Source organism: Giraffa tippelskirchi, chromosome 7 (genome assembly GCF_054371585.1).
Source record: "Giraffa tippelskirchi isolate mGirTip1 chromosome 7, T2T-mGirTip1v1.2.pri, whole genome shotgun sequence".
Taxonomy (NCBI): Eukaryota; Metazoa; Chordata; class Mammalia; order Artiodactyla; family Giraffidae; genus Giraffa; species Giraffa tippelskirchi.
Window position 1 is genome coordinate 106,170,536 of NC_137281.1, and position 17,435 is coordinate 106,187,970.

At 42.5% G+C, this 17,435-nt stretch overlaps 1 protein-coding gene across 20 annotated transcripts in view; it reads right to left on the minus strand.

Annotated features, from left to right (window-relative positions):
• The window catches only part of TRIM9 (tripartite motif containing 9), a 114,893-nt gene that overhangs the window by 46,230 nt on the left and 51,228 nt on the right, over positions 1-17,435 (minus strand). For 16 of the 20 annotated variants that reach the window (XM_081507276.1, XM_081507275.1, XM_081507269.1 and 13 more), the window contains exons 2-3: positions 8,551-8,646; positions 5,971-6,093 (exon numbers count right to left, since the gene is read on the minus strand). The exons of 3 other annotated variants lie outside the window; for them this stretch is intronic. In XM_081507276.1, the coding sequence (XP_081363402.1) occupies positions 5,971-6,093; positions 8,551-8,646 (219 nt within the window). The remainder of the gene's footprint in view (positions 1-5,970; positions 6,094-8,550; positions 8,647-17,435) is intronic. One more of the 20 variants, XM_081507268.1, reaches the window with a different exon arrangement.

Genomic DNA, 17,435 nt, shown 5'->3' on the forward strand with positions numbered 1-17,435 from the left:
TAGAGGGAATATTGTCCAAGGCATTAAATGTGAGTTAGTAATAGTTTTTGAAAGCTCAAAAAGCATTTTTTCCCTCCGGTAGCTTTCTGACATTTGATTAGTTTATCACATCCTGAAATTTTAGGTATTTGGCTCCCCGTGTTTTTTCAAACCACAGAATAGTATTACTGTAATTTAGACAGTGTTCCTAAAATAAGGTCACATCTGCATATGCCTCACAGTCTTGTTTTTAGCTTTTAAAAATAGCTCACCAAACTTAGCGCACTCTTTTGTGTGGTGATGAATTATACTCAAGTCACCATTCCTAGGTTCAAAGATAATTAATCATACTAGGTTAATTCTGCAATAGGAACTCTGGTATTATGGAAAATAGCAGGAACACTTACTTCCTCAGTGTTCTGAGTAAGACTATATTTCCACTCTTCCAGTCATTGCTGTTCAGTTTCTAAGTCGTGTCCAACTCTTTGTGACCTCATGGACTGCAGCACATCAGGCTTCCCTGTCCTTCACACTCTCCCGGAATTTGTTCAAACTTATGTCCACTGAGTCAGTGATACAACCATCTCATCCTCTGTTGCCTCTTTCTCCTCCTGCCCTCAGTCTTTCCCAGTATCGAGCTCTTTTCTGGGAAAGACATCCAGTGATAACAACAACAATAAAGCTCACATTTTGAGTACTGTGCTTTAGTTCAGTTCAGTTCAGTTCAGTCGCTCAGTCGCGTCTGACTCTTTGCGACCCCATGAATTGCAGCACACCAGGCCTCTCTGTCCATCACCAACTCCCGGAGTCTACCCAAACCCATGTCCATCGAGTCAGTGATGCCATCCAACCATGCCATCCTCTGTCGTCCCCTTCTCCTCCCGCCCCCAATCCTACCCAGCATTAAGGTCTTTTCCAATAAGTCAACTCTTCGCATGAGGTGGCCAAAGTATTGGAGTTTCAGCTTCAACATCAGTCCTTCCAATGAACACCCAGGATTGATCTCCTTTAGGATGGATTGACTGGATCTCCTTGCTGTCCAAGGGTCTCTCAAGAGTCTTCTCCAACACCACAGTTCAAAAGCATCAATTCCGCGGCGCTCAGCTTTCTTCACCGTCCAACTCTCACATCCATACATGACCACTGGAAAAACCATAGCTTTGACTAGACAGACTTTTGTTGGCAAAGTAATGTCTCTGCTTTTAAATATGCTATCTAGGTTGGCCATAACCTTCCTTCCAAGGAGTAAGCGTCTTTTAATTTCATGGCTGCAACCACCATCAGCAGTGATTTTGGAGCCCAAAAAAATAAAGTCAGGCTTTACTATGCCCTAGGTGGTGTTGACCACGTCTAGTCCTATTTTCCACACAGGTGAAAGAAATGGAGCTGTAGACATGTCCATGGTTAGAGACCTAGTAAGTGATACAGTGTGTCTTCACACTTTGTTCTCTTATGACCCAGAATCTGGGCTCCTCACCGCTCGGCTCCATCTTGCCTCAGAACCAGAACTGCTCAATCTGCTCAAGCAATCGGTTCTTTCAGAGTGGAGCCTGAGTGGATTATAAAGACCGTCTTTATGCACATGGCTTTCCAGCTCCCTTAGCCTTTTGGATGGCTCAAGAAGAGAAAATTGCCAGAAAAACACACACACAACTCTCCTCTTTGTCAGCAAAAAGCAGGCCCCCAGAGAACTCTGCCAAAGGGAAGCGGAAGACCATAAGATTATCCCCTCCAGACTGTGAGTGATGGGCTAGCCAACAAAGACAGAAAGAAGTACTGTGCCTGGCAAGTGATGTCTATAAAAGGCCAGTCTTTTCTCACAAATCTGAGTAGCAACTGAAGTGACAAGAAAGGGAAGAGGCAGGAGGAGAAAAGCAGAGGGAGGGAGATGTGGAGGCTGGCATCAGCAGTCACGGCGATGGCTGCACTGCCTGTTTTTAGAAGCAGTGACAGATACAATCAGCTGAAAACAGCAGAGAAACAAATCACAGAAGGCAGAAGACAGAACAGCTTTGCTGCCGTGGGAGACAACCAGCCACCTGTCTCTGGTTTCTGTCGCCCTTTGGGATCTAGGGCAGGGAACTCCACCCCAGGCAGGGTGGAATGAGGGCAGGCAGCTGCCTCTGCTCAGAGGTCCCTGACCATGCAGGCCACCAGCACCAAAGGATCGACACTGGCCATGGGGTCCCCGCAATGCATTACAGCTGTCCCTAAATTGTCTCCACCCCTACCCACGGCACAGCCTAGGCCAGCGACTTTCATGTCCCTCTGCACTTTTTGATATGGATAAATGATGTTTCTTCAGTCCTGGCTCCCCGCATCTATCCAGACTGCTGCCCTTATGTCTCTCCCACAGAGAAAACCAGGAGTCACCACTATAGTCACCCTATGACTTAACACAAACTGTTAATTGTGTTCTGTTTAAAGATGTCAAGGAAGCGTCTGCCATGCTTCACAAAAGAGATGCCCTTTAAGGAAAAAGTTAAAACTCTATGGCTACACATTAAAATGGCTGGTCCACTATCAGAGGGAAAATCCCAGCTGTCCAGCTCACTACCCATAGACAGCTGTGAGTTTATTTTAGATACTCTCTGTGGTTCAAATGACATTTTAAGTTCCACTGTAATAATAAAGGTTCTGCGTTTCTGAAGGGTGCTGAAATGAAGGGCTGTATTGATCAGTACATTTTTAGTAATGTCAGAGAAGGTGATGGAAACAGAAAGCATCCATCTATGACTAACTGGATAGAGCAAGACTAGGGTGCACTGTGCTGACCACCCTCTTCTTCCCTCATAGCCTGGCCACTTCCCACAGGCAAGAATGCACACCACCATCAACACACGTCTCCCAAAGTTTGGGCTCCTCCAATGCCTGCTTTTCCATGAGGCTCTCTGTGACCCCTTCAGCTGGAAGTAACTTTGCCCTTCTCACAGCTCTAATGACATGGGCAACCTTCTCCTGGAAACTTGCTCTCTACCTGTGCTGGAGTCATTTGTGGGTGTGACTGATCTCATCCACAGGACTGGAAGCCCCTAACTCTGAGTCACCTTCGTGTCCTTCCTCCCCTGCCCCGAGCCCAGCACTCGGCTCCTAGCAGGTGTGCATGAGGTAGTGCTGGCTGACTGGGGACAGGATTAGGCATGTCCCCACATGCCTTTTCTCTGCACTGTACTACCAGCTATAGGGTGCCATGGTCCAGAATCTGGACTCTGAAGCCAGGTTAACAGGACAGGAATTCTGGATCCCAGGACCAGTTCTCAATAGCATGGTGCCATGGTTTCCTCATCTCTAGAGTGTTAACAGCAGTAATAATGACCTCCCAGAGTTGTTGTGAGGAACACAGGAGTTGATCCATATAACAGAACTTGTATAGCGCTGCTGCAAAGCAAGTATCCCCAAATGTTAGCTCTTACTGCTATGAAAGCCAGGCTTTGGTCACCAAGGACACTCGTTCTGTGTTGCTACCTGGTTAACTACAGAATCACAGTCCACAGTACTTCTAGATTTTAATTTGGATAAAAAATGGTGACTTCAGAAGAATTTTTCATTCAAGCCTCATCTGACTATCTTAGATGAATAGCCTTATGGCTTTAAATCCATCTCCCAGGTTGTTACAGCTAAATGTACAAGATTAACACCCACATAGCACAACCTTCAGAAAACATTTTTTCTGAAGTATCTTTAATACTGCCTTACTTATCTCTGTCACATTTTAGGAATGACTATGTATGTTACCATGAAACACAATCCCATGGTCCTTTATAGAATTCAAAAGAAAATAACTTGATCATAGACACTAAGGGACAGGAGCCTGGAAACTGATAAGCTAGAGAAAGTCATCCAAGTAAAACTTGGCCTCATTCAGCACTTTATGAGACAAGCACCACACAGGTCATTGGTAGGGGCGAGGAGGCTCCTGAGGAAAGCTCGGTCCTCCCTCCATTATCTGAAGTTCAGCGTGAAGCTTCCACAGGGCTGGGGTTGGTGTGATGACCCATGGGGGCTTGTGTTCATTCTAAGACAAACCTGAGAGGGTCTTCCAGTTAGATTCCCCATCAGGAAACAGTGACTGCCTCCCTGGAAGGAGCAGTAAGATCCCTAGCCTTGGTTCACTGTTCAAGCCCACGAACTAAGGCTCTCTCGGTGTTCACTCTCTGGGCACTTTTCTTTCTTAACTTCTGGTTCAGATTTCAACTTCAAGACAGGCAATTTTCCTTAACAAAGAATCTGCTGAGCCTCTCCATGATGTAACTGCTCTGCTTTGTCACATCAGGAACACTCAAAGGGACATGGCCCCAGTACAGCACCAGCGAGGTCAGGCCAGCCAACGTGGCCCCAATACAGCACCAAAAAGGTCAAGCCGACCAACGATTCGGCACCAGCAAGGTCAGGCTGGCCAAATTCACTGTAGGGCCCAGCCCTCATGAGTCCATTCTGGCTTGGACCCCACAGTCACAGCTCAACCTCCTATCTGCCTCCATGCCACAGGCAAATTCAGAGTGACAGGTAGGTAAGTCACAAAGGCAGTGGAGAAAGGTTTCTATTCCAGCCACATTGCCCTGCCTTTGGGGAAGGGAAGAAGCTTGTCTGTGGATCCAAATGTGTATTGAGGAACTGCGGGTGAGGAGCAGCAGAGGAGGGAACCTAAAGAATGAAACTAGTCTGGGGGTTTCCCTTGCCTTTGGAGAGAACTGTTAAGCTTCCTTGGGGAAATGTTTCTCTTTTCATGCTGCCTGGCTCCCCATCTTCACAGTGGAGTTCTCTGGGTCCTGGGTCCTGGAGTGTGGTGGGCACAGATTAACGACTGGGGACTCCACTGCTCAGGACTCAGCATTGCCGTTTGCTGCAGGTCTTGCCGAGGTCTCATGCCCCGGATAGAAACTGGTTTCTTGCCTTGTTTCTAGTAACCATGAACTGGGCACTGGCCCGGTCACCAAGCTTTAGCCCCAAATCTTGTAATGTCTGTTCTCTTAGTTTTTCATTTTGAAACTCTCCCTTGGTTCTCTTATTGGAATCCCACAGTTTTAGAAACGGGACCTCCTCTTTTTCTCCAGGGACTAAAGCCTGTTCCAAGCCTGCTGGGGATATCTGCTACTTCCTGGGCTGCTCACCAGCCACCAGCTCCTCCAAGGCTGTGTCCATTCTCAGTTGTACAGTATTGAAGCTCCCTGATGCTGGTTGCCTGACCCCAGCAGAGAACCTATGGTCAGATCTCACTTCTGCTTCCACCCCCCCAACCACAGGCCAACATGGCACACTACCCACCCACCACCCACTGGCAGCCACCTTGAAGCTTGCTGGGCACGCATGTGCTCCTGCTGGCTACTTCTTGCTTCCTTCTGCGGGATGCTGCCCATCTATGTCTATCCCGCCTGCTCTCACGTGTTATTGCTCTGCTCCAAGGGGGCAATAGATGGGGAAGCAGATGTCTCTGGGAGGACCAGTCCTCCTGCCAATAGGACCCCAGACCTGTGATCAGTTAATTCACTGTGTGATGACCAAAGTCTGTACAGCTGTTCAGTTACATAGTTTGCTTCAGAAGTTAAGATAAATCTTGTTTGTTTTCTGAAAAGTACAGATTCCATTTCCCAGTTCAAAAATACATTTGCCTCTGCATCATCATTCTGGTCATTCTGTTTAAAATTTCAACCCCCATCCCTAGTATTCTCTATCCATTTTGCCTTACTTTTTCTTAGCATGTTTTATGAACACACTGGATATTTTACTTACTTATTTCGCCTTCTGTTTATTCCTTCTAGTAGAATATAAGCCCCACGAGAGCAGGGATTTTGATTTATTTATTATGTTTGTACCCAGAGCAATTTCTGGCCTAGAAAAGTCACTCAGTGAGTATCAGTGATGTAAAGAAGGGAGTGAGTGCCAAGTGAAGGGGCATTCCTGTTCCTCATTGGCCACCCAAGGCTGCGGCATTCACCTGTCTATCATACCCTGGAAGCCTGGCCTTCCGCCCCCATAGGATGCAGCGCTCACCTTTAGCTTGTGCTCGTGCTCCTTGTTGACACGGGCAAGCAGCTGTGCTTTCCTCCTGTTGAGGGCATCAATGAGGGCATCACATTGAGCCACCAGGCAGGCCTCGAACTCCACACTGTTCTCCTGTGTGAGAGAGCACAGTGTTCGGTGGCGAAGTGACTGGGTGCCTTGGGCTGCCAGAGACAGCAGAGCCCCAGTCCATTTGTGGGGGGAAGTCCCTGCTGAAGGGAAGGAAGAGGAGCCCTTCCCACAGTGCACACGTGCATTTTATAAGTAACAAAATAAATTTTATTCCGCAGTGGTAGTGTTTCACTTTAGATTCAAAGAGGTAAATGTTATTTAATAGATTTGTTTTTATCAAGGGGAAATCATCTTTGCAATTTGAATTATATCAAGTAAAATAAAGTTTTAGTTTGTAGAGTTGAACATGAGTTGTTTTGAGGGCTGGCATATGACCAGCTGGGCATGGTAGAAGGTGGCATTCAGAAAGGCTGGTTGCCGGAGGGAGTCGGGTATTGTTGAGGCATGAGACTGAAAGAATCATTGAATTTAGAGGTAGAAAGAAGAAAGCAGATGGCAATGGTCTTCAATATTAAACAATAATCCAATGACAACAGGAGTTTAGACGGATAGTCATGGGCAAAACACTTGCTCCTTTCATTAAAAAAGCAAGTAATGAGTGCAGGTGGGCAGTGAAGAATCACCGGTATATGTAACAAGCATCAGCCTGCTGTGAAAATCAGCTTGTGGGGGAACAGTAACCATGCTCTAAATGGGTCATAACTTTCCCATGATGTTTAGATTGAATGCTGGATCTAAATTTTTTTTACGTGTGTGTGTAGTCGCTCAATCATGTCCGACAGAGCGAACCTTTGGACCAAAGCCTGCCAGACTCCTCTGTCCATGGAATTTTTCAGGCAAGTAATACTGGAGTGGGTTTCCATTTTCCTCCTCCAGAGCATCTTCTGGACCCAGAGATCGAACTCGGTCTCCTGTGTCTCCTGTACTGCAGGCAGGTTCTTTATCCATTGAGCGATGCTATAGACATTTTTAAAAGCAATTTTCTCATTAAATTATAAGCATTCATTAGAGGTAATCCTTTCAATAAGTTATATATGTAGCTTTGATTCTCAAACCAAAATCTGGAAAACAATCATGATTTACAGCCAGTGAAAGCTAAATACTTGTTACATGTACAGTAATAGCATTGAAAAAATAGTACTCAACTGAGTAAGCTATAAAATTTGGGGGGTTAGAAATGAAGGAACAGCTTAGCCTATCAAATTTAAACTAATTCTCAGTCATCCAGAACTGTGTCTCCTAATATAAGGATCAGTAGTTAGGTATTAGGTCACTGTTTCAAATGCAAGGTCTTCTTTGTACAAGGCATACACTTACAACTGCTTGAGCAATGACTTCTACAAATATTAAGTTTTGGCTTTCATAGTAATTTACTTTCGAGTTCTCACAGAAGACCCTTGGAAATCATTACAGAGCTCTCTATGTACCAAGCAGGTTATTATTGGTAGGGAGGGGGAAGCTTTTTCAGTAAAGGCTCTGATAGAGTAAAAGAAAGCTCTGCTCTGATGAAGAGGTGACATGCAGGGGTGAGCCTGGGGCTGCACACTTTATGCCAGCAGGAGCAAAGAAGGGACCAATTGATGAACTCTGTTGTTTTGGAAAGCAGAAGGAAATACACAACGTTAGGTTGTTAGGGAATCAAAAGTTTTAACATGTGCCTGCACATCAACAAGGGCAAAAAAAATCAGTGTGTGGTGCTCTGGAAGCCTGGCTTACATTTAAAAAGCCATTTCTGCCTTGACATGGGTTAGATATTAATTCAGAAAGTCAATCTACTGGAGGCCAGCGCTCAGGTTATTTCTGTGAGGCAAACCTGAAAATGTAAGAACATTAAACAGTGCAGAAGGTCATTATTTTAGCATTTCATGCAATTTAATGGTTTTTCCCCTTCAGCTCTAGTAGGGAGTTCATAGGCTCTCAAATGCTAAGTGATTTGTTGGTTACTGTGGCCACATAAAGCAATCTGAAATTATAGTTACCATGGGATCATGGTTGAAAAATATTTAAGTATCTAGGTAGAGGAGAAGCATTATTATGGGATAGGAAGGAAGGAAAGAAGGAGGTAAAAAAGAGAAAATGTGACCTGTTTGTTACTATTAGATAAGACATAATTTTTGCAAGGTGCTTTGGGAACATATAGATTTAGAAAACTCAACAATAATGACTGAATTCACAAAGAAATAGACGTCTTTCTGAATGCATGGCAGCAGAGAATAGGAGCTCAGTGTGGAAGATGGGAACCTCTTGGAAACTGGGGTTATGTCCTTGGCTTGTTGAGGAAATGTAACCATCTTGAGAAGGGGTATATTTGAAGTTGGTCTGTATGTGTGTTTGCATGTATTAGAACAGAAAGAGCAGAAAAAAAATGTATAGGAAATTTCCTAGGAAACATAAAAATAAAAGATAAGACACGGAAACAGACGCCCCTCACCCCACCCCAGGTACACAGTTACATCTTAGTGCATGGGCTTTGCTTTCTGCGTTGGCTGCTGCCAATACCTGGATCTGTTGGACCATGTTGCGCAGCTGCACCAGGAACTCCTTGGCTTCCTTGGCCCTGTCTGACAGCCCGTTCAGCGCCTGGGAGAGCTGGCTCTGCAGAGACAAAGAAGGAAACCATGGAGCGCTCATTGCAGGAAGCAGCCACACAGGGTGGTTTTCATCCAAGAGCCCTCACCCTCTCAGATTCCTCTTATCTCAGCTGGGCCACTGAGCCAACACCTGTAACCTGAAGATTCTGGTAATAACAGCATCCCGACTCCTTCCAGAGGCCCTTGAGGAGTGCTTCCTCTGAGGCAGTGAAAACTTCGGGCCGCTGTAGTCAAAGGCCCTTACCAGTTGATATCTGCCTGGAAGTCCCTCATTTTATTAATTAATTAATTCAAAAATGGTTTATTTAATTTTAAATTTAAAAAAATAGTGATTCAGGTGATCTGATACGTATCAATATTATTTAGCCCAAAGTGCTACTGGGATGAGAACAGAAAGAATGAAGAGCTAAGAACAGGATGAGGAAAGGAAAGGGTGAGAGCACCTGTGATGCCCGGGGTCACTTACATGTAATGGCCAATACAAAGGGCAGGGTGAGGCTCCTTTTCATCAACCTTCTCCCAAGCACATCTTCCTTCTCCCAAGCACAGCCCACCCCAGGTCCTCTCCACACTAGCCTCCTAAAGCAAGGTGTACTTTCTTCTTCCTTTCCACATCGCACAGGGGACCCACAGCTGCTTGATGAGATCTAAGTGGAAGCTGGCTAGGGGCTGGAGGGCTGAGAAAGCTTCTGCTTTTCTGCTAACATGGGACCAGTGTGGCTGGTGCAGCCTCTTCCCTTTTGCTCCCAACTTTATGGCAGGTGCTTTGGGACTCTCAACAAGCAAAGATCAACATGGGAAGGGAGGATGGTGAAAGGAGACAGTGCTAGGTTTCATCGGCATCTTTGAGCATCTGAACCAACACTTGAAGTCTCCTACCACCAGGCCTCTTGTTATGTGGAGGACAAGTTACCTCCTATAGTTTAATCCTTATACAGGAGTTCACCATTACTTGCAGTCATTACCACTGTATTTGATACAAAATTCCTCCCCTAGCAGCTGGGGAAATATCCCTCTTGGAAATTACAAATTCCTTTCCCCACATCACCTGCTTTGAAAACTAATGCCTTTTCTCCTCCTTGCTAACACGATGCATTATCCACTCATCTTTTAGTAAAAAGGTAGAATCTTAAAATTGTATTTCTTGGTCCCATGGATGTTTTTTGCTTATAAGTGCATGACTAAATAGGAAGTCAGGCACTGAATCTCTTTAAAAATGTGTGTGCTGCATGCCACTGTGGGGTGGGAGAGCACAGGCTTCAGAAGGGTTCAGATACTGTCCTTTCTCTGTCCTTTCCTAAGCATGACCTTGAGAAAGTGACCTCTGTCAGAGTTACTCCAATGGAAAAAGTGGGAAAAATAATGTTTAGTGGTTGGATTATTGTGAGGGCTGAGTACATTCATCAATGTGATGGCTCCTGCTAACAAAGAATCGTGGTAAGGGAAATCACTCCAAACTCATAAATGGTGCCAGTGACTGGCTGTTCATATCTCACACATAGTTCTACCTCATCCGTAAATAAGAATACTATGGTTCTTGGTGCTGTGGGCATTGGATGAGGTACTGTATATAAGCCCAGAACCCTGCTGGCACATGGTGCGTACTTAATAAATGCTGGCTGTTATTAACTCTTATTCATCTGTTCCTTCCTGTCCATAACCCTCCATGGACTGACTAGGGTGGGATTTGCAGGGCAGATTCCTGCAACAGGATCTGTTGGAGGATACCCTTCATTGCTTGTACTTTGACTGAGGTACTCAGTCTCTGGGAGTCTAAACCAAGACAGCTAGGAAGAAAAGGAACTAAGTGAGCTTACAGTTGCTGAAAGGGCTACTTAGTTATTGAATACTAGGTCCCAGCTGCACTATGCACTGTGCTGTGCTTAGTCGCTTAGTCATGTCTGACTCTTTGTGACCCCATGGACTGTAGCCTGCCACACTCCTCTGTCCATGGGGATTCTCCAAGCAAGAATACTGGAGTGGGTTGCCATGCCCTCCTCCAGAGGATCTTCCCAACCCAGGGATTGAACCCAGGTCTCCTGCATTGCAGGCCAATTCTTTTATCATCTGAGCCACCAGGGAAGCCCACGGATACTGGAGTGGGTAGCCTATCCCTTCTCCAGGGGATTTTCCTGACCCAGGAATTGAACTGGGGTCTCCTACACTGCAGATGGATTCTTTACCAGCAGAGCTACCAGGGAAGCCCCAGCTACACTATAACTAGGGGTAAAAATTTTCTTCTCAAGAACTTTTTCAGGAGCCCAAGGGATGAAGAGAGTCTCATTTGGAACAGTGGGCAATAGAATGACAATCATATTCAAAGGAGACATTATGTTATTGTGACTTTAGAACTCATATTCCCTCTTTTCCTGAATGAGTCAGAGTTTGCTGGGCTACCACAGTTTTCTTCCCCCTTTATTGTAACCTATGCCTTAGTTATCACATTTGGAGGTTTGAGTAGAGAAGTCAAATTCATTCAACTAAACAAAGCTAGAGCCACCTGGTTTCTTACAGTCTAGCCTTGTAATTCAAGGCGTCTGTATAATATGTCAGACCTGATGCCCAATAAGAATTGTTGATCAGGTGCTGGTATATACGTAGAAAAAAACTATACTATAGTACAAAATTATACTTTTGTAGACAAAGAGTGCTGGCCTCACCTACTCCCTGGATTTTATATAGCAAAGCAGTACATACACTGCAAAACTCAATTTATTTGCAGATTTCCTCCCTTTGTGTCTATGTTCAGGCCTTCTTCCTGGCTAGTGATTGTTCTGGTATTTGATAAACAACTGCATTATGAGATAAATATCTAGAAATCTTTCTCTTAAGCTTTGTCACCTTGTAGAAATGGAGCAGCAGACAATGAAAAATCCTGGAAACTATTTATCACTAGAAAATGCTCTTCTTCTAAGGATTTATATGTGTATTGCTTTTATAGGACAGTCTTTTGATCACATTTATAAACCACATCTGATGTAAAAGAACATTATTATTTATTTATTTTGTTTCCCAGAAGCATTTAAATTCCTGCTCTATGCTAACATCTCTGTTACCACAGAGCAGCCTTGTAAATTTATACCAGAACACAGAATATGCAAATATTTAGTGTGTGTTTTCGGCTATATATGTAGCCATTAGAAGCTGTCCGTAATGCCTAGGCAATAACATTCTGACGTCTTGGATATTTGTTTTCTGATTTACTGAAAAGGTATCATGATCAGAAAGTGAATGGGAGTGGGAAAATGATGTAGCCAAAGAACCACTGACAGATTTCCAGTCCAGAGCTCTGAGCATGCTTGGAATAACGAAGATCACCCAGAAAGACGGGAAGTTGTTCTGAGCTTGGAGGAGAGAAACAAAGAACTCCGCCCCTTCCCTCCTTCTCTCCTGCTTTTCCCCTCCAACTTGTCCTCTGACTGGCTCCCCTAGCCTCCCAAAGGAGTATATGTTAAGAGAGATCAGAGCTCAACCTGGGAGCCCCTGTGGAGCATGTCTCAGAACCACTATCATTTAGGCTCAGGAAACAGGTAACGAATTCAGGGCATGCGCCCAGCTGCCAAGCTTTCCCAGACAGAAAACCACTTCTTTCCTTTTCCTGCCGTGAACATTATTCATCTGTCATTTCCCCCCTCGGTTTATTAATACTATGAATACTGGATGGAGACAAATTAGAACAAATGAAAGGAAACTTCCTAGCTGTCTAGGATCTGAAACTACAGGCATGAGATGGGTCATAAAGAGTCAATCAAGAATCATACAAAATAGGTTAGGTGGCAAACACGCAAAGGCAGCTCGGTGGCCCCCCAAACAACCTTGCTCCTTCCCTGGGCAGCTCCAACATAGTGCACCCTGCTGTGGACTGTGGCCCATGCCTCCTGCTTCCTGGGTACCAAGGTCAGCACAAAACACAGAAATGAGGATCAATGCAATGCTATTCTGAAGGAAAGCACTCCCTCCCAGAAAAAAACAATTTTTCTTAAAGAATACTGATTTTTGAGTCTTATTATATTATTGATATTATATAATTAAAAAGCAAAAAAAGAAACTCAAATGGTGTCAACATATTGGTCATTTCTTAAATAACAGGGACCTTGATGAATGCTTTTAACAGATGTCCTATTCAACTCCAATCACTCCCCTGCCAGTTTGCAGAGGGTCAGAGGTCTGGATACTCCTGAGTTAAGGTTTTTCCATTCACATATGGAAGAGCCAGAACCCCATGGCTGGAGACCGGCTGGGACCCTCTTGCCTTGATTTGAGACAATCGCCAAAGGTCATCCCAGCTCCAGAACTCCCTGCAGGAATTGGTTGAGGCCCCTGCAGGCCCCTGAGCAGAGGTCCTCCCTCTGCTCAGTTCTGGTCATCTCACTTCCTTGTAGATGGATCTATGGAGACCACTGAACAACTAACCATCCCTATTCAACTCTCTGAATCTGTGTCCAGGGCATCCCATCTAATAAACAATTTTCTAGCCTTCAGTTTCTTCATCTGCAATATGTGGTTAATAGCAGTATCTGTATCACAGGACTGGGGAGACTGGTGAGACTTATGTACTATATAAAGTTCTATAAGACACCTGGCAGATTGTAAGCATTTAATAAGTAGTATGTTTTTACAATGAGAATTATGTTAAAACACACATACATAAGTCATTAAAATACTTTGTCATGTCACATGTCCCAGTTTGGGGTTTGGTCAATTACAATTATCCAGACAGTGGGGTATATTGTAGTATTCACAGTTGTTTGTTCCCTGCCCATCTTTGCCATCGGACTTGGAGGACCTCCTGTAGATGGAGCATGTGTCCTGCATGTGTCCCTGCCCTACTGTCACCCTTGGCCATGTGATTTACTTTAACCTAAAGAGGTCTTGTGATTTCCTGCCAGCTTTTTTCCTCTTCCTCTTTGTCACACAGATCCAGGGGTGCACTGATAAACTGTCCCTCATAAAACAAAAACAACAAACAAAGTTTGATTTGTAGTGTCTGCCAATTCCCATGGTGCATATACATAGTTGATTTTAGGTCACCAACATGGCATCACTGAACAGAGTTGGGGAGAGATGTGCATCATCAACTCTTTAGAGCTGGGGCTCTTATGAGCCAGGTCAGAATGCCACAGGGCATATTCTACATGGTGGCTGGGGCCTTAGAAAGAAGATATGTAGAATGGAACTTGAGACTACTTCCCATGATATAATATGAGCAAGAAATCAACCTTTGGTTTATAAGCCACTGAGATTTGGGGACTTGTTTGTTATTGCAGCAAAACTAACTAATACGGATAGCAATTATAATTTTCCATTCATGATTTTAATTTAATCAACCTCCCATTTTACCATGGACCAGTCACAGTGATTCATGCCAGGAAAACGATGATAAAGGAGACAAAATCCCTCCTTCAAGGAACTGTCACTGCGTTGCAAATACCACCATTCTGATCTTAACAACATCTCATTTAAAAAGTTCTCTCCCATAGGCTTTCTAATGAAGCAGAGGAAGACTAGAATATTCTAACAACTAACAACAGAAATGTAGCCTCTCCACTTACAAGGGAAAATGAAAAGTGTCTGCTTTCCTAGCAAGACTCAGCCAGTTCTGGCCAGAGTTTGAATTCCAGAGATCATCTACACAGACTCTATTCACCAAACTTCAAATATTTCTCCATCTTAGACAGAAAACTCTCAAAATGGAGATGCATATCAACATGGCAGGATTTTTTCAGCAATGAAATAGAGGAGCCATTTTTTACCCCAGAGCAGAGGAAAAAAACTGTTGCCTCACCCCAATGTTCATAGTTTCTTGGTGGACATTTATTTGCCACATCTCTATGGTTTTTGCTTAGAGTGCTGGAAGCTGTGAAAGAATTCATGCAGCAACTGCTGTGACTGAAGGCTTGAAACTTGAATGAAGTGGCAGGCACACAGGCTAGAAGGTCAACACCACTCTGCCCCAGGCTGAGCACGCCTTTCTGTAGATATTCTAACCGACCACAGGTGTGTTGTCAGGCAGTTACTAGGTATTTATAGCCGAGGATAAAAAATATGCCTTCCTTGGGCTAAGTTTTTGTGCAAATATTGGATTTTACATCCTGGAGATGGACTATAGGATGGATCTCCTTTGTGTGTGTGTTGTCTTTTCTCCTAGGTAAATTCTAGGGCCCCAAACAGCAGACTCTGAGTCCTTTTCTAGAAAGCTGTATAGATCCCCCAGCTGTCTTCACATTCACACTGGTCTGTTGTGTTCTTCCAAGTGGTGTTACAACATTTTGCTTTGTCTGATACTACCAGGGAATGGTTGAAGCAAAACAGATCGAGATCTATAAGTTTTCAGTTCTTAATAGTATTTAAATGTTCCAGATAGAAACTCTCGGTTCTACAATAAGGACTATTCACTAAACAGTTTAAAACATAGTCTTAGAAATATATATGAAAAGGTAAAAAAAAAATCACTCAACTATTTTTCATATAGAAATGCTTTGTGCTTTTCAGAGACTGAACTGTTAGGTGCTCAAAAGAGGAATGACTTATTCTTTCAAGTTTCTTGTCAAGAGCAAGACTTTTCTTTGTTTTAAGAAATAACTTTTCCCACCTTATTTTAAAGGCAGAGCATGTTCATTTCAGAAAAATCAGAAAAAAGGAAAAATCAGAAAATTAAGAGACTTAGAAGAAGAAAAGGAAAACTTCAGTCTCACCAGAGACACACTACTTATTAATAGCCTTGACAATGAACCCTTGATGTTTATCTTTTAAATTTTTGTATACACTTATAATCAAATATGTATGTCTCCATACAAGTGTATATCAACAAAATGTACATCAGGTCATATACTCACTGATGTCTTGAAATCTGTCCTTTTCATTTAATCTGATATAAATATTTTTCCATCTGACTAAGTACTCTATTACTACCTGACTAGTAGCTAAATAACACTAATCACTTAAAAACACTTTGGTAACATTTACTACATGGTAGGCAAAGCTTTATACATCTTAACTCATCTTTTTTCACAAAACAACCCAGCAAAGGTAGATGCTATTATTATCCATATTTTTTATAGGTGAGAGAATGAAGGCAAGGGAGGTTAATTGTCCAATGTCATAAAGTTGCTAAGAAGCAACTTTAAGGGATCCAAACCTAGGAAGTCTGCAACCAGAATCTGCTATTCACTGATAAGCTGTAAGATAACCCAGGGTGTAGGTACATCACAATTTATTCAAAGAATCTCCTATTTTAGCATATTTAGTTTGTTTCCATCTTGTTGCAAAGAGCTAAATGAAATTCATACAGGAAATATGTGAATACATTCTTGATTATCCCCATTTCCAAAAATGAAACTGCTTGATCTGCAAACTTTCCTAGAGAGTTTTAAAAATCATGTTATCAAAATGTCCCTTTATGTGATCATCTAACTTACACTCCTGCTGAAGGTGATATATTATAGGCATATATATATATATATATAGGCCTATATATTTCACTCCAAATATTATCAATTGTATTTACCTTCGTAATCTGGTAGGCAAAGAAGGGAACCTCATTTTTTAAATCTGCATTTAAAAATTACCAGGATGGATGGGTGAGTTCTTTTTTTTTTTCAAAAGCTTCTTATTGATATTTTCCTAGTTAAGGTGTAAGTTCCCACCGGTATTATTTGTGAAGCCCTTAGTAGAGGTCCTAACCTATGGGGTGCTACCTAAGTGTGTATTACATAAACTAGTTTCTTTCCACTTCTGATGACTAGACAAGGCTGGCCTTACTGCAAGTATTTGCTTACCTAGAAAGCCTTAGGGATCCAAAACTGGACAGTGATCTGGAAAATTCAGGTGGTCCATTGAATAGGAAGTGAAATCATAGATTGTTATTAATAACTTGAGTAGATTATGGTCAGCATGTCTGACTCATAAGATCTCTACTGTTTTACATTTATAATTATTATTTTGTGGACAGATACAAGTACATGATAGCTTCTGGTAAACATGCAGCGACCATAAGAGAAGAATATACTCTCTTTTTGCAGGAGAGAATATATATAATACAAAAATGATAAGTATAATATAAAACTTTGTAACTTATTTGTAAGCACAATTTAACTTGTTAATTGTATTATTCAGCTATCCTATATTTTTGTTATTTGTCTACTTGACTTACAATATTCTAAAACAAACAGGTAATCAAATTTCCCACAAAGATTGTCTTTGAACCTGTTCTCTTTTAATTTTGCTTTCTGTATTTGTGGCTCTGTTGTTTGTTAAATCATATTTCTACTTTTTAACATTAGAGCTTATCTTTCTATGTTTCACTTAGTTCTTTGGATCTTGAATTCCATGTCATCTGATATTGCTATATATATACCCTCCTCTCTCTCATAAAACTTTGCTTTTCTTTTATTTCAAAACTACATTTGTTTTTAACTCAATCTGATGTTTTTTTTCACTGTCATTGGGAAATTTGAGCTATTTACATTTATTCTATTAATTGATATAGTTGGCTTTATTCTACCAACATTATTTATATTTCTATTTGTTATAATCTATTTTTCTTTTTCAAAAAATTTGTGGCTTTATCACATTTCTTTTAATATCTTAATCCCACTCACCATTTAATTTGGATGGTTTGCTGTGCTTTTCCATGTTACCTTCCCATCTTGTCTTCACATGTAAACCTACATTTGTCCATTACTGAGTCAAAATTAACTAATAACTTTGATTCACCTTTCCTACTACAGTCCCCCAAATGCTTCGCTTAATGTATCTCTCAGAAATTAAGAAGTGCCATTCTAAAAACCCTTG